A 26,661-nucleotide genomic window follows, 5' to 3' on the forward strand; every position below is an offset into this window, starting at 1 on the left:
CAGAATTTAGCCAGCATGCTAAAGTGATTTTACTACGTCAAAAAAAATTCAAATGTTTGATATTTATTGCCCAAGTTGCAAAATTATAATACAGAGTTGGCTGTAAGATTGGTAATACTTGCCATTATAACAATTATTAGAGGTTAAAAAACAATAATTACCCAGAAATGTTCCTGTATCTGCGGCTGTTCTTCAGTGTAAGACAGATGGAGGTTGACTGTTTGACCGTCGCTCGCGCTTCTTCCTTGAGTTTCCGTTAAATTTAATTAAAATATAAATTTGAACTGAATAGTGAAGCTACAGTTTCCTCCCATTAAAAACCCATTTTAAACCTCATGAATTCACCTAAATCTTAATGAGAACAAAACTATAGACACGCTATTATTTTACAGAGAACATTATATTATAATGTAATCATTTAAAACTTAAAATATGAATTAATTTAATTGCGAGCTGGCGTCAGCAGCGCTTCACAGAACGCTTTTTGTTGTACCACCTCTATTCTGGCTGAATCCCTCCCCGGCGCTACGATTGGTTAAAAGTTCGTCCTCAGACAGAAGTCCGTCTACCACGTGATTCATTTTTCACACCTGTTTAACCGCTAGCCCCGCCCATTCTCTTTACGCAGCCAGTCACAGACAGAGCACTGGTAGAGGGGCTACTCTGAATACGGGTGGGAAAGGAATTAGCGGGTCCTGCCAGCTGCCCTGCTGCTCTAGGCTCGGTTTGTCAGCCTGTCGCACTCTTGCCCCCTTCCCCCCCACCCGGTGGTACCATGGCGTCTGGCGAGGAGGACGGAGCGGTGGAGGAGAAAGAAACCAACAACAAGAAAAAGAGGACAAAAAGCGCTATCGCTATCGCATGGCTCACCGTCTACAACATCGCCATGACGGCCGGGTACGTGCTTCACTTTCACCTCCGAATAAAACTCACTCATTTGAGTGGAGTGAGCTGACGGCCAGTGTCACTCCCCACACAGCTCCCTCTCTCTCTCTCTCTCTCTCAGCGTGTTTCCCTTTTTAGCTCTCCGCTCGGCTCTACCGGCCGTTACCCGACTTTACTAGCCCTTCACTGCGAGTTAGTCAGGTTAGTTAGATAAGGAACCCACTGCTCGGTCTCCCGCGGCGGCTGTCGTCCTCCGCCGGGTCGGTATCGGCCGCTGGCTGAGGGAGTAACCCGGTGGGGGTTTTCCGTGTCCGCGCGCGTCTACTACCTCTCCAAATACGGTCGACTTCAGGGCGGCAGCGGCGCGCCCGCCCCGGCTCTCCGATAAGTTTAGCCGCACGCTGACACTGGAGCTTCTCTGTGGGAACGCCGAGTCCTCAGCGTTAAACCTCACATTGTAACGTCTACACAAACGTTTATGTTATAGATAACTTATATACAGGTGTTTGTTATAGCTAACGTCTACACAAATGCTTGTTATCTATAGGTTAATGTTTACACAAACGTTTATGGCATATCTAACGTCTACACAACTGTTTGCTATGGCTAAATCTACACAAATATTTGTTATCTATAGGTTAATGTCTACACAACTGTCTATGGTATATCTAACGTCTACACAAATGTTTGTTATCCGTTGGTTAATGTCTACACTAACGTTTATAATATATCTAATGTGTACACAAATATTCGTTAAGGCTAACATCTACACAAAAATGCTGTAGGTAGGTTAATGTCTACCCAAATGTTTGTTACAGATAAGACTACACCAATGTTTGTTATGGATAGTTTAATGTCTACAAAAATGTTTATTATAGCTAAGGTCCACACAAATGTGTGTTATAGGTAATAGCAAACAAATAAACAAATGTTTGTTATATATAGGTTATTTTGTAGGTTTTGTAGGTATAGGTTGTTTGTTTTAGCTAAAAACAAACAAATGTTTGTTCAAATGTCTACACAAATGTTTACGTTATAGCTAACCTTTAACCACACAAATGTTTAGGTTATATCTAACTACACAAATGTTTACATTATGTCTGACGTTTACAAAAATGTTTGCTAACATCTAAACAAATGTCAGTGCAGCGACCTCTAGCTATATTACCCAATACTTTTGACCCCTTATCACTGCTGTATGTTGGACCACACTTAAGTTCTTCACTCTTTAAATCTTAGCTTATCTAGAAAACGATTTAACTATCTAGCTATCTTTGTTTACACAAAAAATATTTTAGTGTCTCATAGACCCTAAAATAGGCTACAACCCCCTGGAAGTACGCAAAAATGTGCTAACCTAACTAGTTAAACGCAGCGCTACTAGTTAACAGATCAATCATAATTTATAGTTTCTGGAGTGGTCATAATGACTGAATAATAAAGCTTGCAATCTAGGGTTTAGGAGTGTTGAACATTTGGTTTAAGTCTCGGTTTAAACTGAATTAAACCACTGCTAGTTATAAGACTTGTTTTAGTCTCTACAAAGGTAAAATAAATTGCTGGAAATGAATGACTTGAAATGGTACATGTTTTAGAGTGAGCTAAGTAATGATATCTATCTATAGCTAGGTAAACATTACAGTGTGGTTAATAAATATATGTGTAGTCACATATATTAATCAGTGTGTTACTATCAAAATTTCAGTCATCCAGGCATTAGCTATGTGTATTGTCACAGTCACACAATCATTAATTTAAGTATTTGGTAAAATTTGAAACTGGCAGTTATCCTTTTACAAGGATACAAGAAATGTGCAAGAATGAGAATTACATTGACTTATTGAATGTTAAGAAGTTTATTTTTCCTTCTCTTGTAAAGATGTGTATGACGATTTATTTTTTGAATTTACTTATTTTCTTTCATTTGTATTCTCTTATTTAATTAAATTGGTAATCTGTAAAGTGGTACATATGTTGTTTTTGATTAGTTTTTTATTACTTAAGTTGTTATTTTGCAAATGTTGGATAGTTCTGATTTGCCATTTCAATTTGGTTTTCAAGCACTAAACAGTACTGTTGCTTGGTATGTGGGTAGGTAGGTGTAGGTGGTCTGCTGCTCCATTTAAGGTACAGTATAATGACTAATCAGACATCGGAGCTGGTGCCAGGATCTCAAGTCATAGCACTCCCTATCTTGTGTTGTTGCTAAGTTTTGACACAGAATGATTCTGTATACAAGAAATGAGCTATTTTTTTAAAAACCTAGTCCGGACATAGTAGAGTTAAATGAATAGTTAATAAAATGTTAACTGAGATATTCTCCTTAAAGAATAATGTCTCAATAGAATTATTTTTCAGACAATAATTGTTTTATTAACTTTTGTCAGAGTGCGGTTGAAATATTGGAACAATGTGTAAGCTCCTTACAAAGCCCAATGCATTTTTGTGACCTTATGACCTTGAATGGTGACACAGCCATCTGCTAGAAGCTGATTCCCAGTGGTAGAACCTAACACTGCAGTGTTTACTCAGTACACATGGCCAATTTATTTCTTTATAATATATAGTACTTTAACCGTATATGGTACATTTGTGAATGAGAGTTGGATAATGTAACATATATTAAAAATTGCAATTAAAGTAACTTAAAATCGTATTATCTGTATTAAATGTGGTATATGTCTTCTAGGTGGCTGGTGTTGGCTGTTGCAATGATTCGGTTCTATCTCCAGAAAGGCACACACAGGGGCTTGTACAGAAGTATAGCAAGAACACTTAAGTTTTTCCAGACATTTGCTCTGTTGGAGGTATGTGCTCGCTTTCTTTTTCTCTCTTTCCAATTTTCTATATGACAGTTATTTCAACACTGCAGCTGTACCCCAAAGCCTATGCTGAATTTTTGGCTGCTATTGCATAGAAGCCTTTTCTAAAATCAAAGACACTTCAGATACAGCTCACTTTCAGATTGATTTTAATAATGCATTTGATTGATACTTCCCTGCCTTACGTTACCCATAATTCTCTGTGTACAAACAGCTCTATAAAAATCAGAGTTTAAATTTAAATGTTTAATGTTTAAAAAAAGCACACAGCAAAGTTCTGCACTACAAAGCTTTGTTGGATTGTTTCATATGTGTGCCAAAAAGTTTACTAAGAAGGATCTCAGCAACTGCAGCCTAGGTTTTGTACCACAGCTTGTATTTCTAGTGGATGCTTCTGCTCGCAAAAAAGTAAATCTCAGTTGTGATGTTTCAGTTCCTTCTGTTAATTCCCTTTCATTTCCACTTTGTTTCAGGTCGGGCACTGTGCAATTGGTATGTACTTTCTAATCAACATTTGCACTTCAGCATTTTACGGTATACTGTTGTCCATGGGCTGGTTGCACCAGTTGTGCGTAAGTTCAAATGTAGGCTAGGTGCAACATAAGTGTTTACTTAATTCAGATTTACAGCATTAATAAATTAAACTGATTGCAACAAACAAACTAATATTAGTTGTAGATGTAAGCTGTAAGTAAAACAACAAAAATAAAACAATGTATGACTTGTTTGGAGCTTTGGCATTCTGTTAAGTCTGTGTTAATTGTTTAATTGTTTTTTTCTTTTCTTTTTTTATTAGGAATTATAGAAATATCTGTGCTGGCTGACAACCGTGTCTCAGTAGCAGCATGTTGATTGACATATTTTACATACGTATTCTTTATGTAAAAGTGACAATCAGTACCTCTGTGCATGAAAAAGTTGTTGCAACCAAATTTTGTAAAAGGAGAGTATAAAACTACCTAGTGTTAACTTAAGACAAAAGGAATTTATGGAAAATTGGTGCCATCCAGCCCAGGAGCAATTGAAGAAACTTAAAACTGACTGTGTGTATGTATGTGTTTCAAAGGAATTGTTCGGACATCTGTGATCGTGACTGGGGTCCAAGTGTGCTCTCGGATATTTATGGTTTGGTTCATCGCGAGTAGTATCAGACAGGTGAGTGCAAGCAAGTAACTAGTAGTACTACATATATTTTGACACCAGAACAATTACATCACAAAAGTCTTCAAGAGTCTCTTTTTTGAGAGAGGAAGACACATTCCTCATGTTTAACATTTAGTGAAAAATACCCATGCTAATGAATGCACTCAGCTAATTAAAGTTGCTCCCATTGCTGATATAGATATGCCTATGTGCACACACAGGGTTTGTCTCTTGTCCCTTGAAAAGTATTGCTGCTGTGGAGCTTATTAGCACCTTGATGCCAGGCATGGGGTTGAGGGAGCATAAAGCATATTTATCCATAAAAGCTTGATGATGGTTAGGTAAGGGATGTATTAGGATATGGTAAAACTTTCAGGGTGTGCCTAATTAAGGTTGTCCATAGCAGATTTTAAAGTCTGTTTAGTATCATTATTCTGCTGCAGAATTCATCTTGTTTCCATGGTCAGCTTTATTACAGACATTGTGATGCTTTTTGTATTTTTTTTGCATTTTCTCATTGTTGTTAAAACATTCAGTTTATATTTCATTAGTTAAGAGCACATTTGCAGAATTCATTAGACTCGGTTGTTTGTAGGAAAACCTCTGATGCTGAGTTCTGTTGTGAGGATGCTGCTTTGCTGGGCAGCTGATTAGAGGAGGCCATGGCTGCTAATAATTTTTGTTTGAGGCGTCATACATTGATCATCTGCCCTCTCCTACCAATGTTTGTGAACAAGCAATAGCCCTTACAAGACATTGCGATAACCCAGAACTTGAGACCTGGATTAAGCTGATAAAATGATAATCTTTGTATCTTGAACCATGAGACATTGCATGGTCTTCTACAATTGTACAAAATAAATTAATACACAACTATGGCATAACATGGTTACAGGGAATTCATAATTTTTAACTTTATTTCTTTTAGAAATCTGGTGATGTTCTGTTCACTTGGCTGTTTAAAGTAACATAATTTTTATATTGAATTCATATTTGTTTGTTTTTTTTCATAATAATTTAATTTCATGAAGGTTTACTCAGAGTGTACTCAGTAACTATAAATTTAGGTTTTAATAAATTAAGGTGCACATGTACAAAGTATTACATTTCAAATATGCTTAAACCTCACTGTTTATAGTACATTTTGTATGGGACACATATGGCTGAATGGGAGCAGATGAGTTTAATTGTTTAGTTGTTGTTGTAAAATGAGGAATTTGCTATTGCCTCCAGATGTGGTGAAACTCCACATGAGGATATACAGAGCATTTTCTGGACCTACAACTTCCCAGCATAAAAATTGAAAAAAAAAAACCAATACATTTACCCCAAGAGTTTATTTCAGCAGTGCTACTCCAGTGACAACGGTACTTCCGTATTGCTACTTAAGTTTCTTGTAAGTGGACAGTTTGTAGGTTACCTCAGCTAACCCTGTACTGCCTGTATCTTCAGCTGGAAAACAGTCAGTTTGTGAAACAGTCACATTTGGTTGCCAAATGTTTGGTGCATCCCTCAGTAAAGCAAGCTCTCAGTAAAGTTGTAACTCTTTGAGTGGAGAATAACCTGTGGGCAGGAGTTTTCATGATCACAGCATGGGTTTTTGAAGTAGAAGTCAGAGTAGGATTTCAATCATCATACCGCACATAAGCACCATTCAATTTATATAAAATAATTGATGGATCAGATTAATCAGGTGAAATGCCTTTCTTAATGATTAACTGAAATACAGAATAAAAGGATATGCTGTGAATTGTTTGTCTGTTCTTCCCTGCTTCTTTAGGTCCAGAATCAGGAAAGTGTGATCCTGTTTCTGGTGGTGTGGACAGTCACTGAGATCACACGTTACTCCTTCTACACCTTCAATCTGCTTAACCACCTGCCATACTTCATCAAATGGGCCAGGTGCAAAAGCAACCCAGCTTGGGGGTCTCCCAGCAGCTTGTGCATGGGTTTGGTTCCTCCGAACATGACGTTTTCTAACCTTTACTAACACTGTTAAGAGTAAGTTTTATTTTCTGTTAAATTAAATATGCTTGGGGTTCCACACTTAACCTAGAAAACATAGCAGAGTAAACAGAATTATTTTTATATGCTAGTAATGTGGACAGTGGTGTTGATAACAATAATGTATTAGTTTGTTGCCATATAAGTTGTATTTTTTTAATGGCATAAGCAGGATATGAGGTAAACTGATGTAAAGATGTAAACTTGTGACTTGAAGGTGTAAAAAGAGAGCCAACATGGAAAATAAGAGAGTAATAGTTGTTTTTTGTATTTCTTTCTACTGAAATCCAGTAATGTTAGTATAAAACTGTACTGGAGCAGCAGTGTATAATTTCACAAACTGAGCTTTATTTGTCTCACTATCTTTATAGTTTACCTGCATCATTTAAATGCATCAAAACTTAGACTATTGTCAATAAATACATGATAGTCAATTAAATTTCTAAAATATTTAATTTTTTCACACCTGATAGTCTGGACCAGAGTCTGCACCAAGGTTTGTGTCTTTCCTACAAATACATATATATAAAATTGCAGTGTTATTCAGGAGTTTCAGTTTAGTTCTCCAGCACTAGGGCTGTTCCTAACCCCGGCTAGCACTGCTGGAGCAGTTAGATGCTAATGCTGGGATAAATTCAGGGATCTAAGCTTACTGTAAATAAACAATAGCATTTTATTCACACACATAAACAGTTTTCAGTGGAGAAATCTGTGTCAATTAACATCCAGCACTCGTTTGACTTTAAAAGAAAGTCTTTTTTTTATTACAGTTGCCAATTGTTTGCTTAGCTTAGCTTTAGTTTGCTACCCCCCCCCCCCCCCCACCACCACCCAGCCGTGAGACCTGCTGAATAAGAAGTTCCTTATAGTATCTCTTAAAATGCGCCTTATAATCCAGGGGGCCTTATGTATGAAAATGGACCAGAAAATAGATGTTTATTGATAGTGCGCCTTATAATACGGTGCACCTTTTAGTGCGGGAAAAAATGGTAGTTATTAGTTTGTAAAAATTTCTTTCTATCTGGTAATATTGGGGTCATCAAAAATGATGTTACATCCATATATTGAACAACTCCATAACCTATTATTGTGATAGGCCAACTGGTTACCCTTTGGACAAGCGTATGTTTTACAGGTATATCCTCTCTATATTGGTTGGAATCTTGACGATTTGTGCGTGTGTATCTTGGTTAGACCCCCTGTGGAGAACTCGTGTTCAGCTGCTTCTGTTTTTAAGACCGTCTGTTTTGGGCATGGAATGCCTGTCCACTATTAGCGTCTCTCCCCTACATGCGCACACGCTTCCGCCCTTCTCCTTAAGACCACAGTTTCCCACGAGCCTTGTGCCACACAAACTGCACATTGTTACACCTCTGAAGTTCTAAACATACACACACTAAATATAGAGACCCCTTATTTTCAGACAGAGGGTGGAATTGAGAAGTTATTAAATCAGTGCAGGAAGGTAGCTTGGTCCACCACAATTAAGTGTGATGTTATGAGTATATAAATAGGTATTTTGATTTTGCCTGATTTTTGCTGACTCATTCATAGATATGAAATCATTCATATATCCTCATTAATATCAGTGTAATCACATCCTTACAGTGTGGAGATTAGCTGTGTGTTCAGAGGCTGTCTGGTATGAGTGTCTTCATTGTTGATCTAGTTTCAGTGTGCTATGTCAGCTAAAGCATGCCAGCTGTCCGCAGTGAGGTCATCAGGCAGTGCCTAATATTTGCCTGGCACTGGTACACAGGGATGATAAAACAGCTGGCATTATGTCAGCTGGCAGACACACTTACACACCTGTGCCAGTGCAGTGAAGTGTATATTTTTTAAGTACTTGCGAAAAGCAATAATATTATAAATAAGGGATCTTTTCATAAATGCAGTAGTTCCTGGTAATTAAACATTTTCTTATTAATAATTTAAACGTTTTGAAATTTTTCTCAACATTGTCACAGAATCTGGTTCATTTTACTGCTACTTCTGACAGTTACTAAATATATTCAAAGTTCTGTAACAGTCTAAAGGACAAGGGTCAGAACACACCTGTTGTGCCCCCTTAGGAACCTTTTATTGAACAATAACAGCTGGGATTGGAAAGCAGCTGCATCCTGCTGAACAATTGTTCTGTCAACAAATTTACAACAATTAAAAACTGTTGAATGCAAAATCCTGAACATTGTTTATGATTTAAATTAATTAACCTGCTTATCTTCACCACTTATTTATACCTATTTATTTTATTCAACTTGTGGTGACATTAAAAGTAATGAATAGTAAAAAAACAAGTTAATCTCAATTGTTGTTTATTTTTAGTTTTCTACATAATTTGAACACAAACTGTCCCTTATACTGTGTAAAATGTGTTTGATTAATGGACAAATAGAATTTTTCAGACCTATAAAAATATACCTGAAATAATTCTTTTAGATGTTATGAAGGTTTTATCTCGCTCTTGTAAAGTTGGTGTTTTGGAGATGTATAAAATGTCTATTGTTTTGTTGATTTAACTTGATTAAAACATCACTGGTACCCTTCAGCTGGAATCATTAGTCTCTAGCTAGCCAAGATATATATGCTACCCATATAGCACTAAATAAGCAGCATTACATTTTTCATGTTCTCATACTTTCTACCTGTGAAGTGCTTTAGGTGCCACTGGCAACCATTCAATCCCAAGGCATGATGGATTCACCACCATGCTTAACAGTTGGCAAGAGGTTCTTTTTAATGAAAAACTGACCTTCTGTGATACAAATTTTTGTTCATATCACCCAACCCTACTGTTAATGCTTTCTTCACTGTGTGTTTAAGTACTGTTCCCTAGAACATGGGAATTTTCATTTAATACAGAACATTTTTTCATTTAATACATTTTCACCATACTTTAGGTGATTGGGGTTAAAAAGTAAAATTTGAACTTCACTATCCTTGTTTACAGTGCCTCTTGACTTTTTTTACTTTCTTCTGTTACCCCCTCTTCGGATTTTTCATGCACTGTGGGCCTGAAAAGATACATCAGAAGCGTCCTCAAAATGAAAGTCTTCACTCAGCTGCAGCCTAGCGTTATTTCTCAGCCTGTTATTCCTGTGCATATGGAACATTATTTCTTGTTTGACTGTCTTTATTTGACTTAGTTTTGTCTGGGTTTTTTTGAAGGGGGGGTTTGCCCTTGTGATTTGGTTGCCTGTTTGAGATTGATAACTGGACTGGTTTACTCAGTGGTTTGTGAGTGTTTTTAAAAAAAAGTTTAATGTCCGGTATTCATTGTTCACCTCTCTTTCTCTTTTAGATACAACATGTTCATTGTCATGTACCCTTTGGGAGTGATTGGTGAACTGATGACCATATATGCTGCTCTACCTTATGTTCGGAGATCGGGCATGTACTCCTTGAGGCTCCCAAACACGTACAATGTCTCCTTCGACTACTACTACTTCCTCATCATCGTAATGCTCTCCTACATCCCACGTAAGAAATTTACTCCTATTGTTCATCATAAAACTACACTTTTCGCTGTATCCAAAATTATATCTGAAATCAATGTTCATATGTGTAAGCTTTATATTTACATATTATAAAGCTAGGAAACTTTGATTGAATATGTTGTGCTGATGCAATAAAACTAAATAGATTGCAAAATGTCATTTCAGGACTTTTTACAGGGATTTTTTTTACTTTTACACAGTAAAAGCCTGTATAACCAGTGTGGTTTAGAAACCAGAAAACAATATAGATTTGCAGACCTGTCTGCAGGCAGGTTCTAAAGTGTGCATATTCTTTACTCTCGCATGTCACTAGATTGTCACTGAAGTTGACTCCCCCGCTGTGTAAACAAGCACTTTTGGCCAATCAGAGCGCCACTCGTCTTGCCTAGCCTAGTTTTGTGCTTCAGTCAGAGGCCTTATTAATGATGGGAATGATGTTTGTGCTCGTGGCCACTCATGCTATTTATCGCTTTCCGGTTAGCAAGGAGGCAAATCCACCATCCTACCTATTGAGCCATCTGCTACTTTCCTTCAAGCTGTCGACACACAATCTTTGCACAGATTAACATGAGGAAAATGCAAGCTCTAAACTAGAATATGGAATCAGAGGTTAAAATGCGTAGCCACTACACAAAATGCATACATACAGATCTGAATACATTTTTGGCATTTGTGAATTGATTCAGAATTGGCCATGTCTAAACCAAAATTTAACAAAGAGTCAACTAATTTCCCCCACCCCATCTAAAGTTTCTGTGGCATAAATAACATTATTTGTAATTAAACATAGGTGCTCTAAACTTCCAAAGACTAGCCCCCAATTTGACTTACTTAAGAGTATTGCAGAATCAGATATCGTGGTATTATTGTTATCATGGGAAACGTATCGTGAGTTGTCCTGTGATTTCCACCTCTAATATTCAACAATATATTAAACACACTGTCAGCCACTGATGTAACATTAATGGTTTGTTTAATATTGTTGTGGTGTTGCTTGACCCTAATTTCTATTGTTGTGTTTTTTCCCCCCAGTATTTCCTCAGCTCTATTTCCACATGCTGCGTCAGAGGAGAAGGGTGCTTCATGGAGAGGTTATAGTGGAGAAAGATGAGTAGAGAAAGACCACACCTGACCACCAGATAGCAATCAACCAGTGCTCAGAAAATCTCCACCCAGCCTTCAGTCCGTGGAGAAGAACGCCAGATAACATCAAACAGACTGTGCCACTCTGTCTGCAGGATCATCACAACCCAAAACTATCATACAGAAAAAAAAAAAAAAAAAAAGAATTGCTTAAGTACCCATGCATAGGTCATAAAAATCTCTTCCCTCAACCACAGAGACAAGCTCCACCAGACCTGACAACTACATGCTTTCCACCCGGATGGAAATACTACAATCAGTATTATCAACTTAAACCTGCCTGGTGCACACCGTAAAATCATAGATGAGGAAACCTTTGGCTGTATTCTCTACATTTCATCACAAAGAAAGATGGCCTTTCTCTGGATTACACTGTCCCCGTTTCGGATTGCATCTTTTTTTCCCCCCACATATTTCATCTGTAGTCTGGATTCAATCTCGCATTTCTCTTTTTTTTGCTGGAATAATTCTCTCTAGTTTGGATATAATCTCACTTTGGAATGGACATCTAGGATGGATGCTACAATCTCTGGTTTGAATGAAGTTGCTGTGTTTCAAGCTTTTCAAAAAGAACGTAAAGCAGCCAGCTGTCTAAACATCTCTGCTGTGGCATCCCTTCCTTCTTTTTTTGAAGCAGGATAAAATGGATATAGCTGTTTCCAGATTTGCGAAGAATGCAATTTGAAAGTAATGAACTGGCTTATTTACTGTGATTTGCAAAGATCACAGCGAAAAAGAGCAAGAAAGTGATGGAAGAGGATAACAGTAAAGGTGCATGGAAGGAAGTTCCTGTTCTAGCTATCCGTCTTTTTGTCCATCACTGGGTTTGGTTATGCAAACGTATTTGTTAAAAAAAAAAAAAAAAAAAAAAAAAAAGTTGAAATTAAATATTCTCCTATGTTGATGTTCATTTCAATGGGGTGCTTTGGCCAGATTTGGAGAATCTCTTTATAGTGAAATGTATTGAAGGTTATATATTGTTCTAGAAATAATTGCAATAATATAATATCATAATTACTCAGACCTGTCACCATGTACGCATGTCCTTGCATTTCATTATGTCCAGGTTTGCCTATGTGATTATGTTCATGGCCACTTGCGCTGTGGCTCTGGCTGGTTAGCAAGAAATGCTAATCCAGCAAGCGACCTTTTGAGCCATCTACTACTTTCCTTCACTTAATTTTCCTCCAAATTGTCAACACACTGTTGCTGTGCTGTCTCTCTGTCTCTCTCCATCTCTTGTTTACACACACACACTCACATTAATTTACTAATTTCTTTAGAAAAGCAAAGAACAGTTGATTTTCAATTGAAATATAAACATGTTTTAATTTCCTAATTGAATGAACATAAATAAAAAAAATATTTTAATCTATTGGTTCATTCATGTTTATGGGCTCAAAATAGATCATGTTACTTTTAGCAAAAATGATTTTAGGGTACACTCATATATTGTCTTATAAATCAATGATTCATTTAATGTGGCCAGCCTAGTTGGGAGGAAACTTTTTAAAACAGTTTGGAGTTGAAATTGGAGGGCTGTACAATAAAATATATATATATAATAAATGCTATTGGGCATCATCTGCATTCATACATGTTTCTTTTTTTGAAAAGCAAATGTTACATTTTCAAAGCTTTTCTTTAAAAAGCTCCTCCCACCTTCAAGACATGTCATCAGAAAGAGTTTATCCTAGTCTGGCCTGGGTGCCCCTTTCAAAGGAAAAGGATAGCATTTGAAACGGTGATGGTGCTTGCACATTGGTTGTATACTGATGATGATCCAGCCTGGTCCAAGTTACATTTTCAGAGTTGTATAGATCATAGATAGCAATATAGATTTGTGGCAGTACTCTTGTTATTGTTTTAATGTAAATACATGAGTGTGGTGTCAGGCCGAAGGGAAAGAAAAATGTTGCAATGCTTTGAAATATTTTTTAATACCTCGACTGCACTATGACTCTTTATGTCGCTTCAATGTTTACATCGCAAACTAGAGGTTTAAAACCTGTTGGTGAAACCTGTTCAGAGGTAACTGGAGAAAAGAGCAGCTCAGTGTTGGGAAGCTCGAGGACCTGGTTACACCTGATCTGAACCACAATTAGTCTTCTTGGCTGTCTATGTTGTGTTGTGATTTGGGTCATTCCATGTCAAATTACATTTTAATGGTACCAACTGTGATTACATATACATCTCTGTAAAAAAAAAATAAGGGACAACTTCAGTTTCTGAATCAGTTTCTCTGATGTTGCTATTTATAGGTTTATGTTTGAGTAAAATGAACATTGTTGTTTTATTCTATAAACTACAGACAACATTTCTCCCAAATTCCAAAAAAAATATTGTCATTTTGAGCATTTATTTGCAGAAAATGAGAAAAGATGAAGAGCTTTCCGGCCTCAAATAATGCAAAGAATACAAGTTTATATTAATAATGTTTTAATGTTTTCTGAGTTCAGAAATGAATATTTGGTGAAATAACCCTGTTTTTTAATCACAGTTTTCATGCATCTTGTCATGTTCTTCTCCACCATTCTTACACACTGATTTTGGACAACTTTTACCACTCCTCGAGCTTGGTTTGATGGGTTGTTATCATCCATCTTCCTCTTGATTATATTTCAGAGGTTTTCAATTTGGTAAAATCAAAGAAACTCATTATTTATAAGTGGCCTCTTATTTTTTCCATATGTTTAGACATCATGGTTTGGTATGAGTATGGTGCAACAGGGTATCAGATTATCAAAGGTTGCTTATTTAAATTGATCAACAGTTATGGACGTTAGTTATTTAGTTGTAGTTTTGCGACCAAAATCAGAACAGAAATCATAAAGTACTTACTTACAGGAGCTCCACTTCTGAGGTGGACACACCGAACCATGAGACCTGTAGCAGCATGGTGATTCAGTTCAGATCATTTCTCCAGGTGCCATATTATATAGATGTTTGATCGGTTTTACACTTAAATTGACTACGTCAGTTTGTCTCTGAATGTCTCTGAAAAACTCAAAAATAACATGGTACCACAGCAACCCCCTGAGCAACCACCAGAGACACAATAGGCCCAGAACCCATTAGCAACTACCTTGGCTACAACAACAACCACTTTAACGATTCCCTAATAATCATTCAGCAACACTGACACATGTATTTTGGAGGCCACTTAGCAAAACCATGCAAACTATCTGCTTAAGCATGAACATCTTATAACAGGACTAAATGTTTTTCAGCACCCCCTAGCTGACTTAATGATTAGATACTGCATAAGCCATCAGTTGCAGAACAGGTGATCAACTACCGCAACCAAGAAGAGGGTCTAAATCTGAATGGTAGGTTTTACTGCTACTGGAATTTTCTTTTGCATTTAATTCTGAATGCTGGTGGCCTTTTGGGATGTGATGAATCGATCAACAGTTGAAACTTATTTTTAAGAAATTTGGCATGGAATGGCTCATTTGTTTTTTAAGAACTTTTAATTTAAAGCAACTTTTTTTGTTCTGAGCAATTTCTCTCTCTCTAAGGTGCTAATGTCACATCATTAATCCTTCAGTGCAGCTGAAGAGGAAACGGACGGGGTCAAAATGGGCAAAGAGTGCAAAACGTGAAACAAGTGAAACGCCTCGTCATAAAATGTGAATACTTAAGAAAGTGGATGTGTTGATTTTAGTAAGTGCACTACAAGTTTATAAGTGTATTAAATGAACATCATGCTAAAAAGAAGTAATGACAAGAAACAATAAAAAACAACTATGGTTCAATACATTTATGGTGGAGCCTTATTGACATACATTCAGATTGGAGAGACTTTCACACTAGCTATGATTGTTTCGTTTTCAGCAGGCTTTATTTTGCGTTCCTTGCTCTGTAAACGAAATTCCATAACTCTCGTAACGTCCACTATTTTTTGTCCTCTGCTCCTTGTCTGCTTCCACTGCTCATAAGTGAGGAAAGCTACATTTTGCAGGTCTTTGTTGAACATGATCTTCATTCAGAGCCATCCTTCTCAAGCCTTTTAGCTTTTTTTTACTTCCGCATTTTTATAGTAAACATTTTAATCATATAAGCTTTTGTTTTCTGTTATGAATCTGATGAGTTGTTCTGTCACCATCTTGATAGTGATTTATTTGTACTGTAGACTTTTAATGTTTTAATGACTTCGTATTCTACATGTCCAACAACATGTTTTATTTTACTTTAGGACTGTTTTAAACACAATAATATATAAATATATGTGTGTATATGTAAAAATTTTATCTATAATAATCAGGATAATTTGTGGAAGGGCAGTTCTAAGAAAAAAATTAGAAAATGCAAGCACACAGTTATGATAAAATTAGCCTTTATTGTGTCATATGTTCTGTTAATGGGTAACAATGGGAAAAGGAGCATGGAAAGATGCCTGGAAATATGAAGAGAAAGAGCCCATGGAAAAAAGAATGGTTGAAATAATGAAGAATACAAGAAATATAGTAAACATATCAATTTCCCAATATAATACTATGAAAGTCTTAAGCATCAAAATACTAAAATACACATTTATATCCTTGTTTTACTTTCTTTTCGCTGCTTGTTTATTAACCACAATTCCATTAGTACTATTTATACTTCATAGATATCATTCTCATCAGCTGATGAGCTCAGCATAGCACAGTATAGCCTCACTGAGCTCAAATAGAGTCTCTATCAGCTTCCTTCCGGGTTGATTAGACTAACTTTGGTCAAAAAACACAGTCCAACTGCATGCTGAATCTTTTCAACCCAACGGACCAATCAGCAATCTGCTTTTCCTGCAGAAAATGATGAATGTCTCATCTTTCTCGTTGCACCAGCATCAGCTTTGTGTCTCCATGATGTCAGTCATCCTTCTCGGACAGAAGCCATGAGGCATTTTAACCACTTCCATCTGATCACTGGGACACAGGCCTACTCTTACCTTTGCATGTGATACATAATCACCAATTTCAGCTGTCTATCGCTCTCTCGCAGATTGCGCTGAATGGATCCTCGCAGAAGAAATCGTTCCATAAACCACCATGAACCAGACCTGCACAGTCTTCTCCATCCTCGTGCCCATGGCTCCAGTTGTCAGGCTGACCAATCCTCCACTTCCTGCAGGCACATAATCACATATATACTGTCGGTGTCCAATAAAAAATAAGCATCTCCAAAACAGCAACTTAACAGGAGAGAGATAAATCCTTCTTAATTTTCAGTGGAAGTTGATTCAAGATTCAAAGAGTTTATTGCACAATTCGATTCAAATATACGATTCAAAGAGTTTCCTCGTACAATTAAATTCTTTTTTGCTCCTCGCCAAGTATGCCGCATAAAGAGAAAAAGTAGAAAATAAAGCAATAAATAAACTAATTAAATATAAATATTAAATTGGTGTTAAATTTATATCCAGGATGGAAATATGTACATGATAACAGTAATGTGTTACGGATATAAATTATAGGTAAGTACATGATTATCTACAGCTGTGAAATATGAAAAAAGTTCAGCAGTGCAATTATAACATTTTGCAGTAAAGTTAACATGTGTCTGAGAAATGAAAGAGAAAGAGGAAAAGATGTAAAAAAGTTTATTTCTGGTCATTTTTGAGAATTTCTTTAGTTACTCTCTCTCACTCTCTCAAACACTTGCATGCACACATAAAACTTTCTAAGCTGGAACTTGCAAAAAGAAAATAATGCAATATATGCATCTACACTAGATTTTATTTCCTCCATTAAAGCTCTGTTAAACTCAGTAACACAACATTACAATATTCTAATTTAAAAAGCATCGAAACTACCCTGAAATATTATAATACAGTAGAACATAATCTAGTCTAAATCTAATATTCCAGGCCTAAACCATTCTACACTATTATTACTGGCTTCCTCTCTGAAAAAAGAACTACCTGCATTTAAAAAAATAGTCATGATCTTAATTATGATGTTGAAATGTTGTTTGACATTTAGTTAGTTTGTTTATTTAAGAAAATATGTGCACAAATGTGCCATTTGGTACTTGTCTATGTTGTGCTAAAATGGGGCTTTTTTGATTAATGTTTGAATAATTAAAAAATGATTCAAACATGTAAAGCATCTGTAAAGCAACATGCCATAGATCTTGGCACAGAGGTTCTCAATGATGTCCACAGATGCTATGCTGGCGATGCATGATTTTAATGTTCTAACTTGTGCTGTAACTTTTCTTTACGATCACAGTATGATTTGTTACTTTGCTATATTATGATTATCACGCTATAGCTTAATGTAAAATAAAAAATAGCATTAAGAAGGTAGGACCATTTTCTTGAGCCCGACTTAACAGGGTTGCATTCACCGACAAAAGATTTTTGTATGTTTTTTAGTATAACAGCAATCATTTAGAACTACCTCTATGTACTAAGAAGCTACTAACTCTTAACATTAACTTCACTTGTTTGAAACATTATGTTGATTTTTCACCATAATCCCAAAGCAAATCATGTAGTTATGCCATCCATCCCACCAATAAGATTATATAAAATCAGAAACCAGCCTAATAGCTATTGTACTTAAACGCAGACACACACACACACAGGTATACTTACGTGAAGGTAGGCACTGAGCCGTCAACCCAACGCCAAACATTCTCTTCCTGTCTGTCTGTCAAACCCAGCCAGAAAAAGCCTTTACCCACAGTCTTTAGGTGCAGCCAGCCCTGAGGATACAACGCAAGAATGATCATGCTGTAAGATACAATAACAGCAACATCTAGTACAGTGGCCTAAATCTTGGTTCTTGAGGTCCCGCTGTACTTTCTTTCAAACACATTAACAAGAGCCAACTGATTTAATCATTAATTAAGCCCTTTATCTGTTGAAGTAGGTTTGTCAAAGCAGGGAAAAATGGCAGTGGGCCTTTAGGACCAGGTTTGGGGCTCCTAGATGCTCAATCTACCTACAAAGATCCTCCACATCCCGTTGTTTTTCTTTGTTTTTTTTTTTTTTTATAATTTTATTTTTATTTTTTCCATTTTCTCCCCAATTTACACGGCCAATTACCCAACCTACTCATTAGGACTCACACTATCACTAGTAATGCCCCAACACACCCGGAGGGTAAAGACTAACACATGCCTTCTCCGATACATGTGAAGTCAGCCACCACTTCTTTTCAAGCTGCTGCTAATAGGCTTTGGCTCCATTTGACCCGAATAGGATTAAGCAGGTTAGATTTTTTTAAGGGCAGGAATACCAAAACATTTACTAATATATCCCTGACTTTGGCATATGCCATTGTTACTAGATAAACAGTGTTATTTATTTCATCTGAGTGGTCATAATGTTACGACCCTTTAGTGTATTTGTAACAAGCTATATATAATAATATGCCTCAACTCTATTATTAATTATTACACTGAAATGCCAAATATCATAAGACAGGAAATAGAATCGTGAAAGCTGAAGAATGCTGCAGTAAACACAGTGACCAGTGTTTAAACTCACTCATAAAATAGCACAACCTAATTTATACAGGTGTGGGAGTTTCTAAGCCATCCTATGATGTAACACTCCATATACCTTCAGTATATAGTCCTGCTGGAAAATGAAATCCGCATCTCCATAAAAGTTGTCAGCAGAGGTAAGCATGAAGTGCTGTAAGATTTTCTGAGAAAACAAAACTGCGCTGACTTTGGACTTGACAAAACACAGTGGATCAACACCAGCAGATGACATGTCTCTCCAAACCATCACTGATCATCATTAAATTTTGCATTGAATTTGTAAATCAAGGGAGCAGAGTCTGGAGGAAGAGTGGAGAGACACACAGTCCAAGCTGCTTGTGGTCTAGTGTGAAGTTTCTACAATCAGTGATGGTTTGGAGAGTCATGTCATCTCAAAGTCAGTGCAGTGTTTTTCCGGAAAATCTTTCAGCACTTCATGCTCCCGCTGCTGATGACTTTTATGGAGATGCAGATTTCATTTTCCAGCAGGACTTGGCAAACAACCCACACTGCCAAAAGTACCAATTAGTCTTATAATATTAAAATTTTCTGAGACACTGATTTTTGGTTTTCATTGGCTGTAAATCATCATAATCATCAACAATAAAAGTGTGTAATACATCTATATATGAGTTTCACATTTTAAATTGAACTACTGACATATAGTAACATTTAAATGATGTTTCAATGATGTTTTGAGATGCACTAGTATGTAAAAAAGCTGTATGTAAAAATAGATATCCCCAACTTTAACATTTATTATTAAACACTGGCTCAGAAATTCATATGCTGATAAGACACACATCCACATTCTTGATGCAACAATATACGGTACTGTTTTGTTGCTCCGTCTGGACAGCACCATGTTTATTTATTCTTCTGTGTGCTTACTGTTTTGTATAGCCTCTGTACTGTAATGTGCTGCTGTTTTGTTTTATGTACTGTATACTAGCTACAGTAAAGACCACCTGGACAGACTTTAAATGTAAAGCAGTTAGCACTGGGTACTGCAGGCAAGGTAAGATAAATACATAGCAAATTCTGGCGCAAACAACATTACGGAAAGGGAAATGCAGGAAGTATGGGGCTGCTCTCACCTGTTCTTCATTATCATTGATAATGACCATGGATGAGGTCATGGCGTTGCACTTTCTCTGAGCTTCATCAAAACTGAGTTGCTCGGAAGGAAAAAAGTAGCAGCTGTTTCTGAACCTTATCCAGCCAGGAGGGCAACCTACAACACACATAGACACACACGCACATCAGAAAAATATAAAGTATTGAGCTATGGAACAGTGGAACTGTGTACTCTGGTATGATGGTGCTCCATCCAATACTTTTAGAATGAGTTAGGGATTTGGTTACGAGGTGGGGAGACAATCAAAAGTGCAACAAAATCTAGTAGAAAGCCTTACAATGCAGCAATTTAACACTTTTTTAAAGTAAAATCTAGTCTTAGTTATTTTTGATAGACATCTAGAAGCTGATTTCTGGTGCAATATTTGCCCACACTTCTTAGCAGAATTGGTTCATTTAAATCAGGTAGAAATGAACGCTTAAAATACATCACTCTGTGTGTCATACATCTATATAATATATGATTTTCAGATTTCAGATTTTTTTTTAGATGCACTACTATACACATTATATTGCTGAAAGTATCTTGTGTTTGGTGATGTAAGGCATGGATGAAGCTGCTTCTAATCTGAAGACCGTAGTGATTGACTCTGAAGAGTTGGTGATCTCTGCACACTATGCACTTGAGCATCCACTGACCCAACTCTGTCATTTTACCTTGACAAAACGAGTTAATGTTGTTCCTAGTCACTTCCACTATGAAATCTTATCACTGACAGTTGACTGTGGATAATAGTGTTTAATAGTGAGGAAATTTCACGACTGAACTTGTTGCACAGGTGGCATCCTGTCACAGTAACACAATGGAATTTACTGAGCTCCTGAGAGTGACCCATCCTTTCACTAATATTTGTGGAAACAGTCTGCATGCCTAAGACATTACAATATTATGAAACAGCATCCCACAAGCTACATGCTGTACACACAGCACTGCTTGTTATTCACAGGAACTTTATTATTGTTTTTTCTAAGAATACATGCAGATTTGCCCTGTGATGTCTACCATGTTTTTTTTTTAAGAAAAGCTCATTTTAACATTATTGATCACAGTAAAACATAACAATACAACAATAAGGTGAAAATTCTGTATTAAATATGAAACAGCAGAACTTGTTTCAAATGGCAGTAAACATCAGGCAAGCCTTTCACGTAACCATCTATCAACCTCTTACATCAATCCAGAGGAATTTTGGCTCACCCCCACACACACAGAGCGCCTTTAAGTGTGATAAGATTGAGGACCTCTGAACCACTGCCTGTTTTATATATCCTCAGAGCACATCTAATGAGTGATCTGGACTTCATCTAAACCTCCACTGAGAGACTCTGACCTTACTATTTCCTGTCTATTTCAAATGATCTCAGCTGTTTGTTCTGCTTCAACTTTCTAACTGATATTGCATGCTGTTCCACATGACCTGAAACACTGTGCAGCTGCCTTAGATATAGCCTTTGATTTCTTACCTATGAGAGAACATTTATCATTAAACAGTCAAATTAGTGCAGAGGGTGAGTAATACTTTGTGACATTTCCACCTTCTGACTAAAACACTTTGTGTGAATGATTTTTATGTATACATACAGTATGTTGAAAATAATTCTGACATTCAAATAATTTGCATCAAATAATTGTGTTTGAGGTTAAAGATCTTTTAGTTCAATGGTGCATCGGCTTTATCCTAGCCTTCTCCTTTTTTTACTTTTACATTACTGTATTTTACGGACTTTAAGGTGCACCATACTATAAGGTAAACTATCAATAAATGTCTATTTTCTTGTATATTTTCATACATAAGGCGCATTTTAAACGACAATAGTAAGGAAGAAGGTTGACACCATGTTGTTCATCTACACAGATTTCACTCCTAAAAAATGTTTTATAGGTGAGTAAAGCTCTTCTGTTTATTTACAGTAAGCTTAGATTTATAAGATCATTTGAAAGATAATAAAATAACAGAATACAATATAAACAGTTCACTAAGTCCATGATACAACAGAATACAGGATTACAAAGACAGCTGTAATTGAAGGAGTTGCACAAGCTGCTCTAAAGGACTGGCATGGTCCAAAAAAATGGATGATGAAAAACTCCCCTCTTCAAAGCAGAGGCAATAACAAGTGGTCAGAATCACACATCATTTCTCACTTAATGAAGTCTATAGCAAAAGCTGAGAACATAAATGATTCAAGGGGTGGTCAACAATACAGGCAAGGGGTGTTGTTGATTGGTCGAAAATGAATCGAGCTCTCGAGCAATACACTTCAGCATGCTGCCGTAAATAAAAGTGGTAAATGATCCTAGAAACAGTTATTAATAAGAGTCGAGAATGAGATGATTTTAGATTTGACACTGTGAGAGCTGCAGCTGGATGCTGAACTAAATCTGAACTGCATTCATTAAACGAGGAGACCCCACACCTGCCTCTTCTGTTTTTTTTTTATATAAATTACGATGAGGTATATAAATATTATATTCACAGCTCTGGAAAAAAAATTAAGAGACTTCAGTTTCTGAATCAGTTTCTCTGATTTTGCTATTTATAGGTATATGATTAAGTAAAGTAAGCATTGTTGTTTTATTATATGAACTGCATTTCTCCCAAATTCCAAATTAAAATATTTTAATTTAGAGCGTTTTTTTTTTTTTTTTTTTTGAGAAATGGCTGAAATAACAAAAAAGATGCAGAGCTTTCAGATCTCAAATAATTCAAAGAAAACAAGTTTATATTCATAAAGTTTAAGAGTTCAGAAACCAATATTTGGTGAAATACCCTGGTTTTTGTTTAATGCATCTTGGCATGTTCTCCTTTACCAGTCTTACACACTGCTTTTCGATAACTTTATGACTCTCCTGGTGCAAAAATTCAAGCAGTTCACTTGGTTTAATGGCTTGTGATCATCCAGCTTCCATTCATTATATTATATTACATGCTATGTTCACAGGGTCATTATGGAAAAAATCCACAGTAAAATTTGTTGTTCTTCGGGATTTTGACAGTGTGGGGTACTGGGTATTAGGTCTGATAGTCATTTTTGTGAGATGATTTAAGACTGAAAAGATAATGGTCTTAGAATTAGGCGAAAAGTGCTATTTCACCATTCATTATATTATACTACATGCTATGTTCACAGGGTCATTATGGAAAAATTCCACAGTAATATTTGTTCTTCTTCAGGATTTTGAGAGTGTGGGGTATTGGGTATTAGGTCTGATAGTTATTTTTGTGTGAGGATTTAAGACAGAGGAGATAACGGTCATGGAATTAGGCGAAAAGTGCTATTTCACCATTAATTATTAATATTAATTAATTAATATTATATTACATGCTGTGTTCACAGGATCATTGTGAAAAAAAATCTGTAATATTTGTACTGGATTTTGACTTATGTATTGTGTCTTAGGTATGATAATTTTCTAGATGACTTAAGACTTAGGGAATTAGGCCAAAAGTGAAAGCAATAAGGTTTTAATTAGTATCATCTAATTTTATTTACATTATATTTCACTCAAAATTAAACACTGTCCCACGCATTGTGTTCTCCCCTTTCAGAGCGTTTGCTTACATGCTGCTTTTTACTGTTAAAATGCGCCATCTACAGGCCGCCGCATGTAAGTTCAGCCAGCATTTAGGGTGGAACGGAAATCTGAATAAGACACTGGAGAATAAGAAGCTAACTTCAGTTTTGTGATTAAATTAAAGCAATATAAGTTTTATGATTCTAAATGTATCACCTATCTGTAAAGTATCCAACTTGATTTTTGTCAATAATGAAACTATGACACAAAAGGTCACTAGGCAAATAACCTTCAATAATTTTGAAAATGTCTCCGGGGATTGCCTTGTTCCACCACAGCGCTAACGCCGAGCAAGCAGCCCCGGAGATCGGCTCGTTCCACAGCGCTGACGACCTCCAAACAGCCCCAGACATGGGCTCCTCCACTGCGCTGTCACCGGGCAAACCCCGGAGATCGGCTCATTCCAGATGTTGGTGAGCTTTGTCAAGCTTTCTGTGCTGGACTTCCTTTACTTCATTTTTTTCTTCTTTAGCCACCGCTGGGATAAGACCGTTTTTCATGGTTGTCCTGAAGATACCTTATTCTACCTTGCCTAGCTTAACTTGCATGTGTCTTTGGTGTCAAACAAAGTTTTTTTTTCTGCCAACCTTTTGGCCAGCAGGGGGCCCCCTGATTCTGGGGGCCCCAAGCAATTACGTGGTGGTAAAATCCGCCCCTGCCCATTATTTACAACTCCAAAAAGTTGGCTGCTGTGTAAAGTGTTGCATTCAGTTGTGAATCCTCTGCAGCAGGATTGGAAACTTTTTTTTCTGGCCAGTTCTATTTAAAACTAAAGTGGACCATATGCTGTGCACACAACAAAGCAAAGCTAGTTCTTTCCTAACCTTTAATCATCCATAATAAGGCCACTCTCTTTGTTTTTAGGGTAATCATACTATGCTAGAAAATAGGGGTAACTGTGCAGTTTGAGGTTAAGGACTTTGCTCTAGGGCTTAACAGCAGCAGTCAGAGGAAGGACAACTGAATTTGAAGCCTTCTAACACTTTGTCCTCACTTGAGCAGCGGGTCAATGACTTAAAGGTCTCATTCCATAATTTTTCATTCATTTTAAAATGTCTAGTTGTGGTCTCTAGTATGAATGAATGCCATGTGAGCTGTTTTTTGTAAAAGTGCTCAGGTGTTTCTATTTAGCCCTGCTTTAGATTACTGAATTAGAGGTCTCTTAAGAAAGACTTCTTTTGGCTCTTACTCATGAATATTCATTCATGCAAATATATCACGTCTAATTGGCTAACAGCACTGCAGTAGAGAGCCTACTTGCCTTGCCCCAACAGTCGCGAATAACCCCACTACCTGCGGCCGCAATGCTATGCATAGCTCCTAATGCTGTAGTCTAGGTTCAGCGCCACCTGTGGGCGATCCAGAGCTAAGGTGGGCAAGGCCATGAAGTCACTGGTTAATGTCGACACCCTTATGTCTCTCTGATCAACTCATATTTCTGAGGATTTTCTTTTACTAGCTACTGCAGACAACGGAGGCTAAGAAACAGTTTCATATGCAGCATCCATATACAACTCAGAGAGACCTATAGTATTTCGCAAAGAACAAGAAAAAATGGATTTTAGCGGAAGAAGACCTTTAAGTTTTTTTAACAGTTATTCCTTAACTGTTCTTAAAACTACTTTTTTTAAGGTAATCTGACACACATGTCCTGCCCATGTTTGATGTTCTTACCTGGCAGCGAGATGGTGGGAATAACTGCTGTCTCGCCATGCAGTGCAACAGGTATAGTTGGTACTTCTATTTTTCTGGCAGGTGGACCTGGCAACCCTGGTGGTCCTGGAGGTCCAATAGGCCCTACTGTGCCTTGGAGTCCCGGATCTCCCACTGGGCCAATAGGTCCACGAACACCCAGCATCCCTTGAGCACCCTGAGGCCCTGGCAGGCCATCTCTTCCCGATAATCCAGGTGTGCCTGGCTCTCCTTTGGAACCTTGGGGTCCTGCACGGCCTCCTGACCCCCGTGGGCCTTTTGGTCCAGAGCTTCCACGTGACCCCGGGTTGCCTGTGAATCCTGGAAGTCCTGGAGGACCGGGGATTCCTTGTTCTCCTCGTGAGCCAGGTTCCCCTGCCTCCCCTTTGTTGCCTTGCTCCCCCTTCTGGCCAGGAGGACCGACCGCACCAATTAAGCCCTTTTCACCACGAGGACCCCTTGGTCCAGGAGGTCCTGAAGAATACATAGAAAGGGATATCATAGTTGAATACATAATGATTTGTTTTAGAAATCAGACATAGCATAGTATTTGTATTCAGTTGTTGAGTACTCTAGAAACCAGTTATGTTTTCTTTTTTATTTTTCTGTGTTGCTAAATCAGGAGCAAGAGGTGCACTGTGTCTCATAAAATGTATTGTATAGATGCTGTTGTTGGATGTGCTTGATCTCACATTCCTGCCCAAAAATGTGTCCAAAAATGTAAACACATCAGATATGGGACAAGACAACACCTATACTCACTGTACATCAGCTCATTATACATTTAAATTATTTTTTAACATTTTAATTCCACATATAGTGCCTTCTGTTGTCTTTAGAGCGACAGAGAGAAAGCACACAGCAAGTTACCTAAGCTGCCAGGGTTGCCAGGTCCAGCAAAAAATCCTGCAAAATCTATCTGAATCCTGCCCGACAGAACTTTAACTAGTCCAATGTTTAAAGTTGCCACAGATGTTCACAACACAGTATACAATGGTTTGCAATGAAAGCTTTTAGGTGGCTACCATAATCATAAAAGTAGCACAAAAAAACACAACTTTTCACCCACGCATATCAATTAAGTCCAATTTAGCGGGGAAACCATGAACCTGGCAACTCGGGTTACAGAGGCAATTCAAAAGTCCAATGCAAAGGGAGAAATTCATAAAAAAGAAGTAAATAATAAGAAATAAAAATAATAAACAGGCTTAATAGCAATTTACATAAATTATGATAAAAACAAAGAGTACTAATATATTTCCCTTTCAGTAAAAGTACTACA

The 26,661-nt window shown here is 37.1% G+C and overlaps 2 protein-coding genes across 2 annotated transcripts in view; one reads left to right on the forward strand and one right to left on the reverse strand.

Annotated features, from left to right (window-relative positions):
- Positions 1-662: 662 nt before the first annotated feature.
- hacd1 (3-hydroxyacyl-CoA dehydratase 1) lies at positions 663-15,256 on the forward strand. The gene is made up of 7 exons (XM_007230328.4): positions 663-897; positions 3,575-3,692; positions 4,181-4,199; positions 4,774-4,862; positions 6,631-6,752; positions 10,156-10,334; positions 11,384-15,256. Exons 1-7 carry the CDS (start codon positions 776-778, stop codon positions 11,464-11,466), a joined length of 732 nt encoding a protein of 243 aa, XP_007230390.1. The 5' UTR covers positions 663-775; the 3' UTR covers positions 11,467-15,256.
- A 560-nt stretch (positions 15,257-15,816) lies between these two features.
- Positions 15,817-26,661, reverse strand: part of LOC103025606 (collectin-12) — a 42,498-nt gene continuing 31,653 nt past the window's right edge. The window contains exons 6-9 of the mRNA XM_007230329.4: positions 25,362-25,853; positions 20,071-20,207; positions 18,078-18,187; positions 15,817-16,603 (exon numbers count right to left, since the gene is read on the reverse strand). Coding sequence (XP_007230391.3) covers positions 16,456-16,603; positions 18,078-18,187; positions 20,071-20,207; positions 25,362-25,853 — 887 coding nt within the window. The 3' untranslated portion in view covers positions 15,817-16,455. The remainder of the gene's footprint in view (positions 16,604-18,077; positions 18,188-20,070; positions 20,208-25,361; positions 25,854-26,661) is intronic.

This window comes from Astyanax mexicanus, chromosome 8, assembly GCF_023375975.1.
Source record: "Astyanax mexicanus isolate ESR-SI-001 chromosome 8, AstMex3_surface, whole genome shotgun sequence".
Classification (NCBI taxonomy): domain Eukaryota; kingdom Metazoa; phylum Chordata; class Actinopteri; order Characiformes; family Acestrorhamphidae; genus Astyanax; species Astyanax mexicanus.